The sequence below is a fragment of the Chanodichthys erythropterus genome, chromosome 17, assembly GCF_024489055.1.
Source record: "Chanodichthys erythropterus isolate Z2021 chromosome 17, ASM2448905v1, whole genome shotgun sequence".
In the NCBI taxonomy this organism is placed as follows: Eukaryota; Metazoa; Chordata; class Actinopteri; order Cypriniformes; family Xenocyprididae; genus Chanodichthys; species Chanodichthys erythropterus.
The window spans coordinates 29,252,220-29,272,813 of record NC_090237.1 but is presented as its reverse complement, the minus strand read 5'-3'; the positions used below and the strand labels follow the sequence as shown (position 1 = coordinate 29,272,813).

The window sequence follows — 20,594 nt, the reverse complement described above, 5'->3', positions numbered from 1 at the left end:
GCACACAGCCAAGATAACAAAGGAGTGGCTAAGGGACAACTTTGTGAAAGTTCTCGAGTGGCCCAGACTTGAACCCGATTGAACATCTCTGGAAACTGCCCACAAATAGGTGTGCCATGCTTGTAGCATCATCATACTCAAAAAGGCTTGAGGCTGCAATTGGTGCCAAAGGTGCAACAAAGTATTGAGCAAAGGCTGTGAATACTTATGTACATTGTGATTTTATTTATTTATTTTAATAAATTTCAAACAAACTTCTTTCACATCATTATGGCGTATTGTTTGTAGAACTTTGAGGAAAATGAATTTAATCCATTTTGGAATAAGGCTGTAACATAAAATGTGGAAAAAGTGAAGCACTTTGAATACTTTCTGGATGTACTTAACATATCAGTGGTGTGTGGTCCATATAAGCTGTGAATGCTCTGCATACCCAAGCCATTGGACCCGCTGATTAGCATTAACACTACAAATTACTTGATGTGTACCATAAAGCCTACATGATAAAATGTTGGTAAATACTGGTCAATACTTTTTTTTTTAAAATACATTTGTATGTATTTATTTGCCAAATGACAGTAACATTCTTTAAATCTGCCATTTAGAGGCTATGGCTATGCGTTTGAAAAAGGCATCAATTTGCATTATTCAACTTATTTTTAAAGAATACTTATTTTTATTATACTTATTTATTCTAATTATAATTGACTTACATTTTATTTATAATTGGCCTATTACAAATATTAGTAGCCTACTTATTTTTAATTTTTAATATATATATATTTTTTTTTTTCTAAAGATGGTTTCTGTCATTTTAGACAGTTGTTATTACACTGATGTTAAAGTGTTCATTCTTTAAATAAGTTTGTTTTTAGTTATTTGATGCCTTGCTATCATGGCTCCACTTTGTGCTCACTACTGCACAGACTCAGGCTCCAAGTTCACTATGCACAGACTTTATTTTATACCTTTAAAATGTACAATGTTAGAAAAATGTTCAGTGGAGGTCTATGTAGAACCCTTTGGTTCTTGACTTAATATTAAAGAACACTGCCAAAAAGGTTCTATGTAAGGAAAAAATGATTGCATAATACAGTACTTTCATGGTTAATGGGTTATTTCAACTTTTTTTTTTTTTTACAATTTTGTTTTAAATTATTAGTAAAATTATTAAATCAATAGAATGAGCACACGATGATCCCTTTTTTATAAGAGTGTCATGTTTTTTTGGTAACACTTTACAATACGGTTCATTAGTTAACATGAACTAATAATGAAATGCACTTATACAGCATTTTATTAATCTTTGTTAATGTTAATTTCAACATTTACTAATACATTATTAAACGCTTGTTAACATTAGTTAATGCACTGTGAACTAACATGAACAAAGAATGAACAACTGTATTCTCATTTACTAACACTAACGAAGATTAGTAAATACAGAAACAAATGTATTGCTCATTGTTAGTTCATGTTAGTTAATCCATTAACTAATGTTTAACAAATGAACCGTATTGTAAAGTGTTACCATTGTTTTGTAAGCATCATAACAAAATATGTAAATACAGTAATAGGGGATTATATGCATACATATTTAGGCAATTATGCCAGGCTTAAAATGCAACACTCAGTTGTGTGTGTGTGTGTGTGTGTATATATATATATATATATATATATATATATATATATATATATATATATATATATATATATATATATATATATATATATATATATATATATATATATATATATATATATATATATATGTATATGTAAAATATGTATATATATATATGCAAAATATGTAATAGGATTGTCTGCTCTCATGATCTCTGCAAATGAAGTCTACTGGCATTTTCATCAAATATTTCCATATAATTTGGTGTCTGCCATGTTGATGTAATCATCATCAAAATCATCACCCTTCAAATGAAAGAATTTAACAGAAAAAAGAGATACAGAAGTCAGATAAGACAGTATCTAGCAATAACACAGATATGCACAAACTATGAATCAAAAGTATAAGAACAAAACAAGAAATCAAACACTTAGCAGTTAACAGATGTTCATGTAAGAATAAAGTATACTCACAGAGTAGCATTTGGCCTTACTGAGGTGAATCATGTGGGAAAAAAAATGATTTTTTAAATCAACAAACAATACATTGATTAAAGCATTTATCAAATTAATTATTGATAATTGATTTAAGGGGGGGGGTTTGGTTCATTTCTGGATTTCTGTTGATTTTGAGTACCTAGTATTGCATCCTTCATCTCTCCAAAAAGTCTTTAGTTTTATTATATTTATAAAAGATAGATATGCTGTACCGAGTACCGAAAAAAAGAGCTCCTGGAGACGTGCCTGTCGTGGGCAGTGCTAAAGATTCGAGAGTGCGATTTAAGAAAAGTAACCTTAATAGAATTGACTTATATTCATTGTGTGGTGTAAAATACTGTAATTTCTTTATTACTTTGCAATCTAACGGTTACTTTTCTTAAATGAGACTGCCTCTGTGTTGTATGCAGCCTTTAGTTGCGGTCTTCGAAGGGTGCAGCACCGCAGAACCTGATTTTGCTGAGTTCAACATGTTCCTGGGTTTACATCTTTGTTGATCCTGGAACAACATTCAAATCAACCAATCAGATTTGAGGGACAAGTTTACAGATTGTCAAGTTTAGGCTTAAAATCATGAATTTGTGCTTCTACATCGGTGTTATTCATCATTTCCCTCTGATTTTTGGGATAACTTATGGGTAGGGTTAGGTTTAGGGGTAGAAATAGGGTTAAGACTAAATTTTCAGACTGGAATGTTGTTCCAGGATCAACAAAATATGTTGACCCAGGAACGCATCTAACTCAGCAATATCAGGATGTGCTGCAGCACCTGAATTAGGCCACAGCCATTGTTGAAAAATCTCTCTGCTTCCTTATCCCGACTAGGGCTGCACGATTAATCGCATGAGATTGTCATGCGTGTCTCGTCAGTAAAGCCGGTTCCCTGATTACCGCTAAATCGCCATCACCTGTTTTTAAACGGAGCGCCTTTTAATAGACGGAGCCGTAGTTCACGGACAAGCCACGCAATATCGCGTTCATTATCGAAGGCGATTCATCTGCGATATGAACGCGATATTGCGTGGCTTTTCAGTGATCTACGGCTCTGTCTATTAAATGCCGCTTCATTTGAAAGCAGGTGATGGTGATTTAGCGGTAATCAGGGAACCGGTTTTACTGACGAAATGCGCGTGAGAATAGCATGCGATTAATCGTGCAGCCCTAATCCCGACCGAAGCATGTTGATGAGCTTGCTCGTGCTTTTGCTGTGGGTGATGTGTGTGCGCACGCTTATCAGGGAGAAGTGCCCAGACAAGGAATTCCACCCTTTATACGTGAAGGCCACACTCAAAAAAAAACAAAAAAAAAAACAGCGATACATGTCCACAACCCTAAATACACTGTCATACGTCCAACTCATATTTTGAAACTTTGGCCATGTTTACCATGATAATCCAAATCTTCAACTGTGTAAATAAGTCAGAATGCATGAAATAGCATTAGACCCCCCCTTTAAATGCCATGAATCTATAAAGAGACTGGAATTTAGTTCACATGCTCTGTACCTCTTTGGTGATGGCATACGAGGTTTGTCAAAAGGCTTGTTTCCTGACACCATACATGCGTTGTTTGCCCTGTTAAGATTCGAAGACCTCTGTCATACTTAAGTAGTAAATGATAGCTTTATATAAATTTACCATATAGTAAAAGTTGCACATAACAAAAATACTGAAGTAACTGTCCACAACAAGGTGTATATATATATAATTTTTTATATATGTATATGTGTATATGTGTGTATATATAATATGTATTTTTTTAAGACATTTCATCAGTTCATGCATTCCCTGAAAAAAATAAACGTGGCAACTGTGTTGCTATCACAATAATCTACTGTTTTACACAACAAAAACATTTATTTGCATCAGACCTCTGCAGTTGAATTGATACATGGTTAAATTAAAATTTATCAAAAATCCTTAAATTATATAATTTAAAAATAAAAAAATCATACTAAGAAAGATACTACCTGCTGTCAAAATTCCTGTCAATTTGACGCCCTTGATCTCTCCTTTAAAATGTAAAAATAGATATTAGTCTTAAGGATCAGCAGAACATATATTTCTAAGTCAAATTACATTTTTGTTTGTGAAAATGCTGGCCTACATAGCTCTTACATGCTTTAAATCTATGGTTCCCTAACTAATTTAAACACAGTATTTGTTTCAAGGGCGTAACAGTCACTTAATTCACTTTGTTCATTATAAGCTTTTTATTTTACTAGAAGCAGATAATGGGCTCAAAAAGATGCCATATAGTACTTATGCAATATAGTCTTTGCAGTGACACAAGCAAACAGACTGTCATTAGCAGACTGAAGAGGAAGTGTGTGGATACCTTGAAAATCTACTCCAAATAGACCTCCTAAATCAAAGAGGAACAGAAAAAATGCAAATGAGAACATTTAATCTTGTCATTTCTTCATTTAAAGATTAATGTTTGACATGTCACCCACAACTGCACAAAAAGACAGCAAAACATTAATTGATACAACCACAAACTGGTGAAATGGTAATGACATATTTCCATATTTAAAAATGAACATTGTGACCATACTGAAGATTCTGCCTCAAAAACAGTGCTGTACTGTGGGGACTTTTTCAGTAACTAAATATAAGTGTAACACAACAGCTTCTGACTGTTTGTTTACAATTAAGAAACCAAAACGTTACAAACATTAATACTGTGTGATTGATTAAGTATCAGACACAATTAAATTTAATACTTCTCAAAAGTCAAAGTCAACCCACCTACCCCTAAAACCACCTGTCATCAGACCATTTTTCTTTTTCAATAATTTCACATTTAACATCCAAATTAATGTAGAAACAACATAAAAAGTGGTTTATTTACATTGTTTAATTGCATCTTTTTACTACGTAGCATTGAATTTTTTCTTCTCATTTTTAGCCTTATAGCCATTCAACATTACAGTATAATTGAAATTTATTTATTTTTTATTATTTAATAGGCTTTTAAAATATAACACATTTTAATTTATATGAAATCTTCAAGTTATTGCTTTTGTTGTTCAAACATGTAACCGTGTAAACAGTCCTTTATGTTACGGTCTGTGGTTGATAAAGACTGCACAACGAAGGAAATCTTTGCATAGAACTTTTAATCCAGTGACAAACTTGAACAGGAAAAATGAACAACCAAACATACCTTAACATAACATCAACACAAGACAAGGAACAGACAGAAACTAAGGGCTTATACAAAGGAAACAAGGAGCAACCAAGACTAATTGACAAAACACACCTGAACTGAGGACACTAATTAAATCAGTAACGTAGGATACAAACAAGTGGGGAAACTGAGAGAACTGAATTAATTAGCAAACTAAAAAAACTTTAGACAGACATAATCCTAACACTTTAAGATTTTCAGGTCTAACAGTAATATTCAGGTAGGAAATATGCAGCAATTTAATAAACTAATCTTAGTTCTCTTTTTGCACTTGAATGGTTTAAAAGCACTTGAATGAATGAGAGTGTGATCATATACTGTAATGCTAACCAAAAGATACTAGAAAAAAAAAAAGATGCATTAATTGTGTAAAATATTTTTAATGTGTTAAACACTGAAGCGCAATAATTTATTGTTAATTTTGACAGCACTAATATACAGGCCAGTATAGATATTGCAAACAGATCTGTGTGCTTTATCAGCAGGAAAGTCTCTTTCAACACATTGTACTTCCCCTCTCCACATTCAAGTCAGATGACCCAAAATAACCAGAGGTGGACAGTAACAAGGTACATTTACTTGAGTACTATACTTAAGTAGACATTTTGAGTATCTGTACTTTACTTTGTATTATTTTTACTGAGTATTATTTTTTCTTTAACTTTACTACATTTGAAAGACAAATATCTTACTTTTTGCTCCACTACATTTCTATCAAGGTTCTCGAAGTAGAAAGTTGTTTCTATGTAGTTACTTTGAAAGTCAGTGGATGATTTATTTATTTAGCAGACAGTAATCACAGTAATCAGTAATAACTCTTGTAGGGTCATGTGAAGTTCATGATTTCCAAGAATTTTTTGAACACTGATCAGTTGATGGCAAAATAGAAGGCGCTTCCTCGACGCAATGCGTGCACCCATGGCCATACTTAGAAAGTATGTTTTAGTTTTCTGAAAAGATTAAATATTCATTTAATTTTTTGTTTTGCCCAAAACAAACCATATCACAGCCTTCAAAAACTCGCCGTCCAACCTGCAGAAGCATATTGAGGTGTCTAAACTTTTAATTTCTGGTGAAAGCTTGATGGAAATTGTCTGTGCTTTTAGAGCTAAAGATTCAGTATGAAGCAATGCTCATTTAGTTGACAAATCATTTTTGTCATTATTTTCATTAATTACATTTTTTTCACTGACAAAAATGAGATGACTACTAAATAAAAAAAAAAAACTGATTTGAATGACAAACACTGAAAAATCTGAATATGAATAAAAATGAGACACAAATGTTAGAGAGGGATGATTTGGGAAAAGATCCAGTCAGAATTTGATGTCCTGTGTGAGATTTGAAATGTAATGTGCTGATCTATCTGGCAGGACATAACTTAGCATACACTTGCTGCATGTTTAATAAAACGCTAAAAAATGTAAATGTCTGGGAGAGAGAAGAGCAGACATGTGGATAAGTCTGAGAAGGGTGACGATGCGAAAGAGAACTCAGTTCAATCTGGGTTTCTGTGTGCACACAGAAAGCTGCCTCTCAGACACCAGAGCACAAGTACTGAATTATAGTTCATTTAATCTAGTAAAATCTTATTATACTTAGTCAACTGAAACTAAATGCCATTTTAATCAAAAGACTATGTCTATATCTAAGACTAAAACTAAGTCAATATTTGCTGTCAAAATTAACACTGGTATGAAGCATGGTCAGTTTTTTTTTTTGTTTGTTTTTTTTTTTTTTTTTTTTTTTTTTTATGGATTTGCTTGCCAAGCTGCATAGCCTTATGGATACACCGCTAACACAGGTACAGTTCAACAATTATGTTATTTAGCATGCAAAAACATAGTTGGGCTAATAATGTTAACTGAAGTCCTTTCAGAAATATGTATTAGCTTCTTAGAATCTTGTCAAATAAACACAATGTAGAAACCCTTCTTTTTTAGTATTATTTTGCCTTTGTATAAATGAGTTTAAGGTAGTTGTATGCTAGCACGTCAGATGGAGCATCACTGACTGGCTTAAACCATCATGATGATGACAGTAATGACATGCAACAATAATACAATAATGCATTTACTTTTACTTTTGATGAATGACAGTGTGAATATATACTGTAACGCTAACCAAAGGATACCAGAAAAAAAAGGATGCTACATTAATTGAGTTAAATATTTTTAATGTGTTAAACAGAGGACGCAATAATTTATTGTTAATTCTGAAAGCACTAATATACAGGCCATTATAGATACAGATCTGTGTGCTTTGATACTTAAATATATTTAAAAGCAAGTACTTCTGAACTTTTACTTAAGTAAAAATCTGTCTTTCACTTGTAATGGAGTAATATTTGACCAGTAGTACTTTTACTTTTACTCAAGTAATGGAGATACGTACTTTGCCCACCTCTGAAAATAACACATCAGCACCATATACAGTTTGACTCTTTGTCTGATCTCTTTCTCTTTTTGTAACATAAAAATAATTTAGTAATATTTTTTTTCAGGGTAACAAGTGTATTAAAGACCCAAATATATATATATATATATATATATATATATATATATACACTGTAAAAACTAATCTATAGAATTTACCCAATAAATGTGAGGTAACAATTTGCATCGACTTTGGTGGGGTAGATTTAATCCCATATATTGAGTATAAACTATCTGAAGTAAAAAGCTATTAAATGCTTGCATAAATTGGGTAACAATACCTCACATTTATGTATATATTCAACAGCTACTTACTCATTAAAATTAGGTAAAAATTATCTCTTCAAATCAAAGTTAATTAATATCAGTTAATAACAATTACTTATTCAGAGAAGGTAAAATTTACCCCCCACAATAAAGACATTCAGATGGTTCATCAGATCAATGTTTTTAATCCAAAAAATCCTATGAAACACTCAAAATATAGTGCAGCACAACAGCTTTACACAACATGTCAAGTAATGAACCTGTTTTATAACTCACTGATCTATCAAATGTTGTTTCAATAATGTTGGATAATAAAACATATCCCTGTTTTAGGACATCCAGATCAGAGCGGAAAAGAGAAGTGAGGAGAGAAGGGAGAAGAGAAAATGAAAGGAGAAGTGAGGAGATCAGAGCAGTGCTGGATGTCCAATCACATTAAGATTTTCTTGTATCTAAACTCTTAGACTAAACTCTTTGTGTCTCTTCAGATTTACACAACAGTGACTGACCAAATCTGTGGTCCAGGTATTCATATAACAAATAACCGAACAGCCTTGTTTATATGCAGCAATGATGCACCAAATTATCAAAAAACACAGAATAAAGTGCTAAATAAAGTACAACAGCTTCACACAACAATGAACGAATTGACTTTTTATAACTCACTAAGATAACAGTTTCAAATGTTGTTTCTGGATAATTGGCTACTGCAAACAACACATGCCACTTATTCTATTTTAAAAATCAAAAGCACACACACAAACTCCACATGGTTGTTTCTGTGCATGTACAGTATCAAATATCTGGATAAAGATAAAACAGAACACCAACATTCTTTAGTTTTTGAGCTTGCTCTCACTCTCAAAAGATAGGATGAGAATAAAAGAAACAAACAAATGGGGAGGGACAGAGGGTAGAAGGAGAGATCAAAATTCTTCAGGCCACTTTCTATTGGTATTCCTTTTCTGTCAATCTGGGGGAAATCACAGAGCAATAGAGTGGGCTGAGAGAGAGTGGATGGATCTGTGTCTGTGTGTGGAGCAAATAAGGGAAAAAGAAGAAAAATATAAAACTACACTCCATTACAACTCCATTAAAAGTATGTCCAGACAAAAGATCCTCTTCGAACAACAGGGGAAATGTGTGTCTACTGCATGAGCTTATTTTTGAGGCTGTGGACCTTTTTCAGTAGTTTTGCCCCGTCAATTTCCAAAAAAAGTTTTTGAAAAGCTTCAAACGTGTTCTTCAGCTCCTTTGGATATTCGATGTTGATTGCATAAATGAGTCCCATCAGCAGTATGCATGCCTTTGTTCGGCTTCCACATCCTTCCATCACTTGGTTTCCCTCGATCACAATAGACAAATCTGATGGATCCTCCTCAGCCATGACATTGTGCTTCACAATCACCTTCATCGTTTTGTCTGTGTAGTCCTCACATTCCTACATGTTAAAAAGAAACAAACAAAAAGCATACACATTTTTATTTTACTTAAGATGCTGTTTCAATATATTTCAGTTTATCTAAAAGGAGAGCAGAGGGGGAGTGGAAGGCAAAAGGAGAAGGTGGAGAGGAGAGGAGAGGAGAGGAAAGGAGAGGAGAGCCCACATGGAAAGAACCTATATGTGTATATATGCGCATATATGAAACCTATATGCAGTGTATATGCACATATATGCAGCATATATGCACATATATGATAATATATATGCTGCATATATACTGCATATATGCTGCATATACAGTACAGTCCAAAAGTTTGGAACCACTAAGATTTTTAATGTTTTTAAAAGAAGTTTCGTCTGCTCACCAAGGCTACATTTATTTAATTAAAAATACAGTAAAAACAGTAATATTGTGAAATATTATTATAATTTAAAATAACTGTTTTCTATTTGAATATATTTCACAAAGTAATTTATTCCTGTGATGGCAAAGCTGAATTTTCAGCATCATTACTCCAGTCTTCAGTGTCACATGATCCTTCAGAAATCATTCTAATATGCTGATTTGCTGCTCAAGAAACATTTAATGTGTACAATTGTACAAAATATTTGTGTACAATATTTTTTTCAGGATTATTTGATGAATAGAAAGTTCAAAAGAACAGTGTTTATCTGAAATCTAATCTTTTGTAACATTATAAATGTCTTTACTGCCACTTTTGATTGATTTAATGCATCCTTGCTGAATAAAAGTATTCATTTCTTTAATTTCTTTTCAAAAAAATAAAAATAAAAATTCTTACTGACCCCAAACTTTTGAACGGTAGTGTATAATGCTACAGAAGCTTTGTATTTCAGATAAATGCTGTTCTTTTGAACTTTCTATTCATCAAGGAATCCTGAAAAAAAAGTACACAACTGTTTTCAACATTGATAATAATCATAAATGTTTCTTGAGCAGCAAATCAGCACATTAGAATGATTTCTGAAGGATCATGTGACACTGAAGACTGGAGTAACGATGCTGAAAATTCAGCTTTGCATCACAGGAATAAATTACTTTGTGAAATATATTCAAATAGAAAACAGTTATTTTAAATTGTAATAATAATTCACAATATTACTGTTTTTACTGTATTTTTAATTAAATAAATGTAGCCTTGGTGAGCAGACGAAACTTCTTTTAAAAACATTAAAAATCTTAGTGGTTCCAAACTTTTGGTCTGTACTGTATGCCGTATATATACTGCATATATGCTGCATATATGCATATATATGCCACATATAGGCAAAATTAAGGTGCATATATGTGCATATACAGGAAATATAGGTCTCCTGTATTGCTTCTTCATATCCACATATAAGTCCTATACATACAAGATATGTCTTCTATATAGCTAATGGCAGGATCTGGTCATTTTGTAGCTCATATCTCATTTTTGACTGTCATACATGATGCCTAGCTCATATTTTCTATTATCAAGGCAAAAACTAAGAATTAACGAAAAAAATTATGCAATAACTTATGTATGTGCGAACATGTGAAATTGGTCCCACATGGAAAAAACCTATATAAACATATGTTTCAATATAGGTTTTTAATATATGTGACATATATAAAATACGATGTAACATTTAGAACAGACAAGGAGTGAAGGGAGTGAGTCCATATATATAGGGAGTGCTAACAAGGAAGTCCAGGTGATGATGATATGTGATGATGGGGAGATGACGAGGGAAGTGAGTGCAGGTGTGGAGAACAGGAGGATCATGGGAATTGGAGTTCTGGAGACAAGGGATCTGTGACAACACATATATATGTACACATATATGCACACATATATATACACACATATATATATACACATATATGTACACATACAGTACAGTCCGAAAGTTTGGAACCACTAAGATTTTTAATGTTTTTAAAAGAAGTTTCGTCTGCTCACCAAGGCTTCATTTATTTAATTAAAAATACAGTAAAAAACAGTAATATTGTGAAATATTATTACAATTTAAAATAACTGTTTTCTATTTGAATATATTTCACAAAGTAATTTATTCCTGTGATGCAAAGCTGAATTTTCAGCATCGTTACTCCAGTCTTCAGTGTCACATGATCCTTCAGAAATCATTCTAATATGCTGATTTGCTGCTCAATAAACATTTATGATTATTTTCAATGTTGAAAACAGTTTTTTTCAGGATTCCTTGATGAATAGAAAGTTCAAAAGAACAGCATTTATCTGAAATACAAAGCTTCTGTAGCATTATACACTACCGTTCAAAAGTTTGGGGTCAGTAAGAATTTTTATTTTTATTTTTTTGAAAAGAAATTAAAGAAATGAATACTTTTATTCAGCAAGGATGCATTAAATCAATCAAAAGTGGCAGTAAAGACATTTATAATGTTACAAAAGATTAGATTTCAGATAAACACTGTTCTTTTGAACTTTCTATTCATCAAATAATCCTGAAAAAAAATACTGTACACAAATATTTTGTACAATTGTACACATTAAATGTTTCTTGAGCAGCAGATCAGCATATTAGAATGATTTCTGAAGGATCATGTGACACTGAAGACTGGAGTAATGATGCTGAAAATTCAGCTTTGTCATCACAGGAATAAATTACTTTGTGAAATATATTCAAATAGAAAACAGTTATTTTAAATTGTAATAATATTTCACAATATTACTGTTTTTTACTGTATTTTTAATTAAATAAATGTAGCCTTGGTGAGCAGACGAAACTTCTTTTTAAAAACATTAAAAATCTTAGTGGTTCCAAACTTTTGGACTGTACTGTATATATACACATATATATACACATATATGTACATATATGTACATATAACATAGGAAAACGGCCAATTTTATATATGTCACATATATTAAAAACCTATATCAAAACCTATATTGAAACAAATATGTTTATATAGGTTCTTTCCATGTGGGAGTAGGGCTGGGCGATATATCGCATGAGATTGTCACGCGCATTTCGTCAGTAAAGCCGGTTCCCTGATTACCGCTAAATCGCCATCACCTGCTTTCAAATGGAGCGGCATTTAATAGACAGAGCCGTAGATCACTGAAAAGCTACGCAATATCGCGTTCATTATTGAAGGCAATTCATCTGCGATAATGAACGCGATATTGCGTGGCTTTTCAGTGATCTACGGCTCTGTCTATTAAATGCCGCTCCATTTGAAAGCAGGTGATGGCGATTTAGCGGTAATCAGGGAACCGGCTTTACTGACGAAATGCGCGTGACAATCTCATGCGACATATCGCCCAGCCCTATGTGGGAGGAGAGGAGAGGAGAGGAGAGGAGAGGAGAGGAGAGGAGAGGAGAGGAGAGGAGAGGAGAGGAGAGGAGAGGAGAGGAGAGGAGAGGAGAGGAGAGGAGAGGAGAGGATCCCTTGAGTTAATCAAAAATCTGTTATCAATATGACATACCTGGCAGTCATGGAAAAGATCTTCTTGTCTTTCACCGAGGTAGTTAATGAGGCAGCAGACAACAGCATCTCTTTTTTTCTCAATGTTCTGTGTCTGTAGGGAGATACAATTTAGTGATAAGACTGTTAGCGGTGTGGGGAGTGATTTACATATACTAAGACCGAATTCTGGCCCTGCAACAGACTGGCGAACTGTCCAGAGTGAACCCTTCCCCTTCGCCTGATAAATGCTGGGTTGGCTCAAAAATCTTGTGACCCGAACGGACAAAGCAGTAAAGAAAATAGATGGATAAGACCGAATTCACATATTGATGTTAAAAGGTTTAAGTTGGTAAGGAGCTCAACTTTGCGCACAACAAAGCAATTGTTTACAAATTACTTTACTTTTAATTCAGTCATATCAATAATTACATATTTGTGAAAAAATTAAATAACATACGTCATTTAAAGTGTCCAGCAGAGGACGCATCTTGCAACCAGCTGCTCCTCCTTTGGCACGCATTAGCCGCAAAAGACCTGGTGTGTACTCATCGAGCTTCCGCATGAATGTCTCCTCCAAGGAAACTGTTGTGATGCGTCTAAACTCCTCCTTGATCTAGGAAGTAAAAGGACCAAAAATTACATTTTAAATTAAAGACCAGCTCTCATAGTAATCACATGAATGTATCCTAGTGGGAAGAAAAAATTACAAGACATTCTCACCTGAGCCTCAGTGAATAATGCTGGCCACCTTTCTTTAAACACACCCACAGAGGGGCTGAGGCTGACCACTTCAACTCTTCGGCTAGAGAAGGTTTTATTCATTTTATCTGCAATTATCTTTGCATTGTTTTTCTTTGTAATTTCAAAAATTAATTCAAGCCTCTCTTTCTCCAGAGTCTCTTGGCTTTCACCAGTAGGGTGCGGAGGGAGGTAATTAACCTCTGCTTTTTTGGGCTTTTTTATATTTTTCGAAGGCACTGCATCACCCGGATGCTTCCTTTTTAAGGTGTTGATTTCAATTTCCGGGTAAGAATATTTTCGAGATCTTAGCTTGGCACGGTAATTGTGCATCTTGTTTTTTATGCGCTGCTGCCAGCCATATAAGCCTGCAAATGATCCCGGCTCCCTAAGACACGGAAACTTAGAAACCAAGGCTTCAGCCACTGAGAGGATTTGCTGATTGGTTGGGTAAGCAGTGTAAGAAAAAATTACTTTTGCAAGCTCTTGCATTATTGCTGATTTAACACTGGCATCCATGAAGTGTCTTCCAGTGGCATCATATGAGTTGTTTGCCTCTGCGAGGATGAGTTCTAGGTCTCGGGAAAACTCCGGTACTTGGAATGGCACTGGCCATGCAGCAGAGCGACATGAATCAGGGAGAATAATGGTGTCACTGGAACTTGACGATGCATAGTTTGACACCTCTGAGGATGCATCATGATCTGCAGGGCAGATGTCCGTTTCAGTAGTACTTGCAGGATAGGTGCTCACTGAACTCAATGTAGATGATTCAAGTACTGGGTGTAGGTCAAGGGTTATCGTCGGCTCTTTTAGGATCACTTTAACAGTGGCCTTGTCATACAAGTCAGCAGTTGAGGTGACACTGAAAAACTCATTGTCAAAGTGTTTGTCTTGGTATAGTAGTCCAATTTCCCCATGCAATTGAAAAGTTTCAGTAACTATGGAAACAAGATCTTCCACTGTATTTGGAATTCCTGTTGGAAGTTTCAGCTTTTGAATGTTGTGTTCTTCTAAAACGACTCTTAAATGGACCGCCATTGTTGTTTGGTGTGTGTTTCCTCAGCTGTAGAGACAGAGAAAGAAACGAAATTGAGACAGGTTATTAATAGTTGATGAGCTTACTTGCATAGGTTTGCTTCAATATTCTTCTGCCAAAGCAATAAACAGATATTTAGTTCAGTGGAAATTTCAATAAATAATCTTTGATTGTCATTATTATTTTAAGAAGATGTAGATGAGGAAAGGAGGAGAAAAAAGGAGAGTAAGTATGCATCACATTTTCCCATTTTCTGTGGCAATCGTCCCCGTTAAATAAACATTACAATAAATAAATAAGACAGGATTCCTGGCCATACAGCTGTTAAGTAATTGTTTCAATATCTACTTGAAAAGTGCACACATATTTGATATGACAACATAAATAAAATCAACCCATTACACTTACTCTTATGTGCAAATGAAGTGTTTAAGGGTCACCATACGGCCATCTGCTGCATTGTATGCAGCCAAGGGGTATGTTTCTTTTAATTCAGAATGTTTAAGGATTTCTGTCTCTCCTGTTGGCTCTACTTTGAAACTCCTCAGGTGTTCACAATACCAACCACTAAGCAATTTCAGAACAAAGACAGGAGTTTCACGCACAATGATTATTTGCTGGATTTCTCCAAAGTCAGGTAGGCCTCCTGTTGAGCCAAACGGCAGCACCATGCCAATATTATAGTCTGTGCCTAAAATGGTTGCTTTATTTGTCATGTTCACAAACTCTTCCCCAGGGAACTTCCTTGCAAAGGACTCCTTAATGCCATCTTTAAGAACATCAACTGCCACAAGAGTCCTCTGGGACACTGACAGTGCTGGCCTTTGGTTGTTGCAATTGTTGGTATGATACGCAATCATTGATTGGTGTTTTCTTGCCATTGTCATGAGAATGTTTCTAAAACACCCAGTCTGCCTCACAATCCTTTTAAAGAATCGATGTTTGGCTTCAAACCGCATAGTCCAGAAATGTACCAGTGGCCCATAAACAGTTGTAAGCCATGGATAATGCTCGAGAAAGTGGTGTTTTGGTCGAACTTTCTCCTCTGGGAACACTTCAAAATATCTGTAACGGTGTTCTGAGATCTTACTTTGCATGTATCCTATTGTCTCATCTGTGTGGAGAGGAGCCATGACAAGCTCCACAACATCTTTAAGGTTCATCAAAACCTCCCAAGCAGGCTCATCTTCTGGGACTTTGTCACCAATCATGAGTGGCATCATTCTCAACAAACACCAGTTTTCGTGTGCGTTACCTCCTACGCTTTTTCGTAAGTTGAAATGCGGGGCAATGGGTTGTGGACAGTTTCTTTTGTCACTCCATTTGTAAGGAAAGCAACGTATGGAATGGTTGAGCTCCTGAAGAGAGATGTATTTCTTTCTGATTAACACATCAAGACAGAGTGATATTTCCACAGGTACAATTCCTTCGAGCAAATCATGCAAAGCATCAGGGGGATAACCTGATATAGCATGAAATTTACTGAGTCTGTCTGAGATGGGACACTGTCTTTTAACTCCGCAGTGGTGACCTTCTGCTGGATCAGACAGTGCTGCTTTGACATGCATGGCATAGTTGGACTTAGTCCGTGGAGGAAACAGTCCTTCTCCTACTTCATGCTCCTGGATCTGTGACCGTTCTCCAATGCAAAAGCGACAGAAATGTGAAGCTGAAAAGCTTTCAACAAAGCCACCTATTGAGTGAGCACCAAGATTGTCAGCGACTACAGCAAGTACAGTGCCCTTGACCACTTTGCCCAGACTTGAAACAAAAATACCTTCATCTTCAAAGGACTTCAAATCTCTGAGCAGTGGGTCCAAAACCTTTGCATAGCCATACTGGTTGACATCATTTGCCTTGCACAAAATGGTTAAGTAAATGGAAGTCAGTGTAGATCTCAATGTGGCATGTATGTCTGCGAACACCCAGTACACTGCTGTGACTTTATGCTTCTTGCGGGATGTTCCCAGAGGGTTGCATATCTCAAAGTCATCTATATATAATATGAGTGGGAGTTTAAGTTCATCCTCACATAAAAAGCTGTTTTCTCTTAGTAAAGATCCATCATTAAACGATTTGTATCCAGAAGAGGCATCAGATGGCTTTTTGTTTTGTAATATTGTGTTTTGAATGTGGCTGTTGTTCACAAGTTGAGATAATAATGGGAGGATTGGTATATACTGAAATGATTTTTCACTGTACTATCAAGTATGTACTCAACTGGTTCAATCGATGAGAGATGCTCCTTACTAAATTGCTCTCTCCTGAACTTACTGCTGAAAGGCCCATCCACTCGTAAAGCAGCACAGACAGGGCTTAGCTGGCAAAGGTCTTTGACCAGTTCTGATATCACTGAGTCTTCAAATGTACAGCCATGTTTTCTCAAAGTACTCAGAATGATCTCTTTAATGACGGGGCCAGATGCAGACGCTGTAAGGAAATGAAATTCCTCTACTAGTTCATTAATGCATGAATTTGAGACATTAAAAATGTTCTCCATTTTCAGGAGGAGCAACCCCACTCTTTTAGTAATAATTTTGTTCAAGTCCTCATCCTCCTCAAGGACTAAGCCACAGTCGTTTTCATCCTCAACAAAATCACTTTCTTCATCCGGGTTGTTTTGGTGTTGATAAAGAACATTAGTCTTGAAATCTTCCAACAAATGTGGGTTGTGTTTTCTACTCTTGTGGCTGTGGAATGTTGTATATTTGTTGGTCTTGTAATCACAACCCTCAAAAACACATGTCACAGTTTCAAATTTTTTTAGATGGCCACCAAGATGTTCAAAAAAATGCCTCTCATTGTCAAAAGAGCATGAATTACAGACAATGCATGTAAACGAAATGTTTCCTGGCTGGGTTGACTGAGAATGATGCCTTGACAAATGTGTCCTTAATGCACCCCATGTCTTGACTGTGCAAGGACAATCTGCATAGAGGCAGGGTATGGAGTGGACTCGACCTAAATGCTCATGTATTAGTCTGCTGTGTTTCAGCAGGTTCAATCTTTTTGATGTTGTGAATTTGCACAACTTACATTTCCAGTTCATTTTCCCATAACTGAGGACTTTAGTTAAGGTAACTATACCTTTAAGGACAATGTGATTTATTTTATTTGGAAAACTTGCATACCTGTAAAGGATACACTTGTGGTGGGGATGTGGGTGGATGTGTCAACACTAGAACTGGTAACAGTGGTCTATCAGTGAGTCTCTGCTTGTGGAGGACAGACAAGAGGAACTGAAGAGAGGGCAAATAGTGAGTGTCCACATACACAGACTGCCTGCAACAGAAATAAAAACAAAAATTACACAAAACAAATTATCAGACATGCACCTGGGTTAGATTTTGTACAGATGATTTTGGGTTTACCTCAATATAATGCAAATAATCACCCCCTTTGGTTATTCGGGTGGGTGTTTAATATGCAAAATGGATTATAACCCCAGACGTTTAAAAGAACCAGGCGGCTATTTGCAGACCGGTGATTAATTGGGGAAATATGGTAGTTTATCAGTGCTCCTCTGATCTGGGCAGTCTGTCTGTCTGACAAGGGCCGGTCATGCAGAAATAACAGACTGTGTACTGACTTAAATAAAGGCATTGCAATTACATATATTAATATTCATGCTTCATATAATTAGCTTCATAGATGTAATGTGTTTCACAGAACATATTACAAAATTATGAAAACATTTATTAAGCACTGATGTTCTAACAATAACAAATATAATATAAAATCAATTCTAAAATGTTGTACGTGATCCCACAATTCCTTAAAAAACTTAGGTGCAGCAACAGTTGGTGTTTTCACACACACTCGTGGGATACAGTGGTAACGTTACTATGTTTTTATTTTTAATCCTGCGCCCATTCAATATATTAGAAAAAGCTGGCTTTGACTAGTTTCTAACCTTAAAACCAGCGGTCAGACACAGTCATGCATGCTGACTAATCTTGTAAAAAGCACACCACGACGGCATTTCAACTTACCGGCAGTTGTGCAGACGGTGAAAGCCCGGGACACAACAAACCGATGGCAAAGAACTAGCAGCGACGAAAGCAGACGTGCCGTTGCTTGTCAACGCATTCTCATCCTAGCAACGGCACGTCTGCTTTCGTCGGGGTCAATTTGTTTATTTGAACACATCAAACCGACGCGTGGAACACAATAAACCAAGTTGCCTGACCGACGGTCCGACGTGGCTTGATGTGTCCCGGGCCATGGTGACGCCAGCAACAGATTCAAATTTTAATTTCAAGTATTGGCATGTTAAACAAACGAAAGCCGAATACAAGTGAAGTGTAATATCTCATAATTAAATATATATATATATATATATATATATATATATATATATATATATAGCACTCCTATGTAAATATCTTACCTTCACTTCTGCTGTTCGATGGCAGCCAGAGAGAGGATCCAGCGTCGCCCACACTCACTCAAAAACGCGGGCTGACGCATGCGCAATTTAAAGCAAAAAAACTCACGGTTTGGGGGTATATTTTACTGCATTTTTCTATGTGATGGTTCTTACTGTTGACGAATGGGTAGTATATGTAGAATTTACCCATTACTTTAGAATTCGTTGGCTGGCTGCAATAATCATGTACATTTTATATGGTTTCCACAGATTATATTTACCACTCTCCAAAATCACTTTTTTCAGTGTATATATATATATATAATATATATATAAATATATATATATATAAATGTATTCCTTAGGCTTAATACATAAACCATTTATTGTCCTAGTATAAAGTATGGATTAGAGATAGTATACAGTCCCACAACTTTAATTCCTGCTGATAACTAAGTCTCTACTCATTAAAAAAAATAGAATAAATAAATACCAAAATTAAAATGCAAATCAAATTGCAGATTGAATAAATTTCCTCTAGAGGATTTGTTTTTTTCTTGGCTTGTTGCAGAAGAGCGTATTAGAAGCTGTTGTGTACTTGCCTCTGCTCTCTGCCACCTGGACCACCGCTGCCTTCACCTGAACGAAACCTGGTGATCACACACACACACACACACACATATACACAAACACATACACACAGGAGAAAGTCAAGGATTTAATTAAGTTCAAGTTCATTTAAAACTGATGGAGGTTGATGAATCATTCAATGCAGATGTTAATAAAAATATATTCAGAAGTACACTAATTACCTGCGAGAAATTCTTGATAGTCGACTCCATCCTCTAAAAAACATTTAACACTTGAGATTATTATAGTAAAACAATTATGATGACTGTTTACTTTCAATTACATTGTTTACTCATGGGTACTTATTGTTACATTTTTCATTACATATACTAATTAGTAACTTTATAATTAGATTTGAAACAGATCTGTGTGGTTTTATCAGCAGGAACAGGAAGCATCTTTAAACATGATGTAATTCCCCTCTCCACCCCAGTCAGAAAGACATACAGTTGATTTTTTTTTTTAAGAAAAAGAAGAAAGACAAAATATTAAATGTCATGGACGGATATCAACAGAGTAGTCCAATATTTTGTAGAGGGGTGAGATTTGGAGCCAAATTAAAGGGGGGTATGACTTTAGAATGATGGCAGTATTACTGTATTTGTACACAGAGATTGGTAGTCTGTTAGTAAAATCTGTTTACTCTTTGTTGCATTATATGCCAAAGTTCAAGAAGTATCAATGATATCTTAATACAATTTTAAATTTTGTTTCTTAGTAAACTTTTCTTTTGGTATCTTATATTTTAATGCCATATATGATTAATTTCCAGACATATGAGGATTTCAGTGTGGCTCCATGAGTAAATTGTTAAACTGTACATTTCCAGGGGTCCAAAACCAAATTGCATACATTTTGAATACAGCTGATAATGATTTATTTTAAAGATGAATATCTGAATAATAAATAATGTTGAA

General features: G+C 35.0%; 2 protein-coding genes across 7 annotated transcripts in view; both read right to left on the bottom strand.

The window, feature by feature from the left end:
• Positions 1-1,823: 1,823 nt before the first annotated feature.
• LOC137005449 (sialic acid-binding Ig-like lectin 14) overlaps positions 1,824-20,594 on the bottom strand; it is a 48,463-nt gene continuing 29,692 nt past the window's right edge. For 2 of the 3 annotated variants that reach the window (XM_067366365.1, XM_067366364.1), the window contains 7 exons: positions 19,860-19,892; positions 19,650-19,697; positions 4,459-4,485; positions 4,091-4,132; positions 3,627-3,695; positions 2,098-2,116; positions 1,824-1,929 (listed from right to left, as the gene is read on the bottom strand). In XM_067366365.1, coding sequence (XP_067222466.1) covers positions 1,867-1,929; positions 2,098-2,116; positions 3,627-3,695; positions 4,091-4,132; positions 4,459-4,485; positions 19,650-19,697; positions 19,860-19,892 — 301 coding nt within the window. In that variant the 3' untranslated portion in view covers positions 1,824-1,866. The remainder of the gene's footprint in view (positions 1,930-2,097; positions 2,117-3,626; positions 3,696-4,090; positions 4,133-4,458; positions 4,486-19,649; positions 19,698-19,859; positions 19,893-20,594) is intronic. The other variant, XM_067366366.1, reaches the window with a different exon arrangement.
• Positions 9,125-19,598, bottom strand: LOC137005447 (uncharacterized). 4 transcript variants are annotated; one of them, XM_067366360.1, is made up of 6 exons: positions 19,069-19,598; positions 17,810-17,960; positions 13,622-14,705; positions 13,359-13,514; positions 12,921-13,013; positions 9,125-9,456 (listed from the first exon to the last, which is right to left on the bottom strand). In XM_067366360.1, the coding sequence occupies exons 3-6, from the start codon at positions 14,678-14,680 to the stop codon at positions 9,163-9,165; spliced, it is 1,602 nt and encodes a 533-aa protein (XP_067222461.1). In that variant the 5' UTR covers positions 14,681-14,705; positions 17,810-17,960; positions 19,069-19,598; the 3' UTR covers positions 9,125-9,162. The 4 variants fall into 4 exon arrangements, with proteins under 4 accessions (XP_067222461.1, XP_067222462.1, XP_067222463.1 ...); XM_067366361.1 differs by lacking the exon at positions 19,069-19,598 and adding an exon at positions 17,715-17,737 and having other exon boundaries at positions 17,823-18,703; XM_067366362.1 differs by lacking the exons at positions 17,810-17,960; positions 19,069-19,598 and adding an exon at positions 15,087-16,250.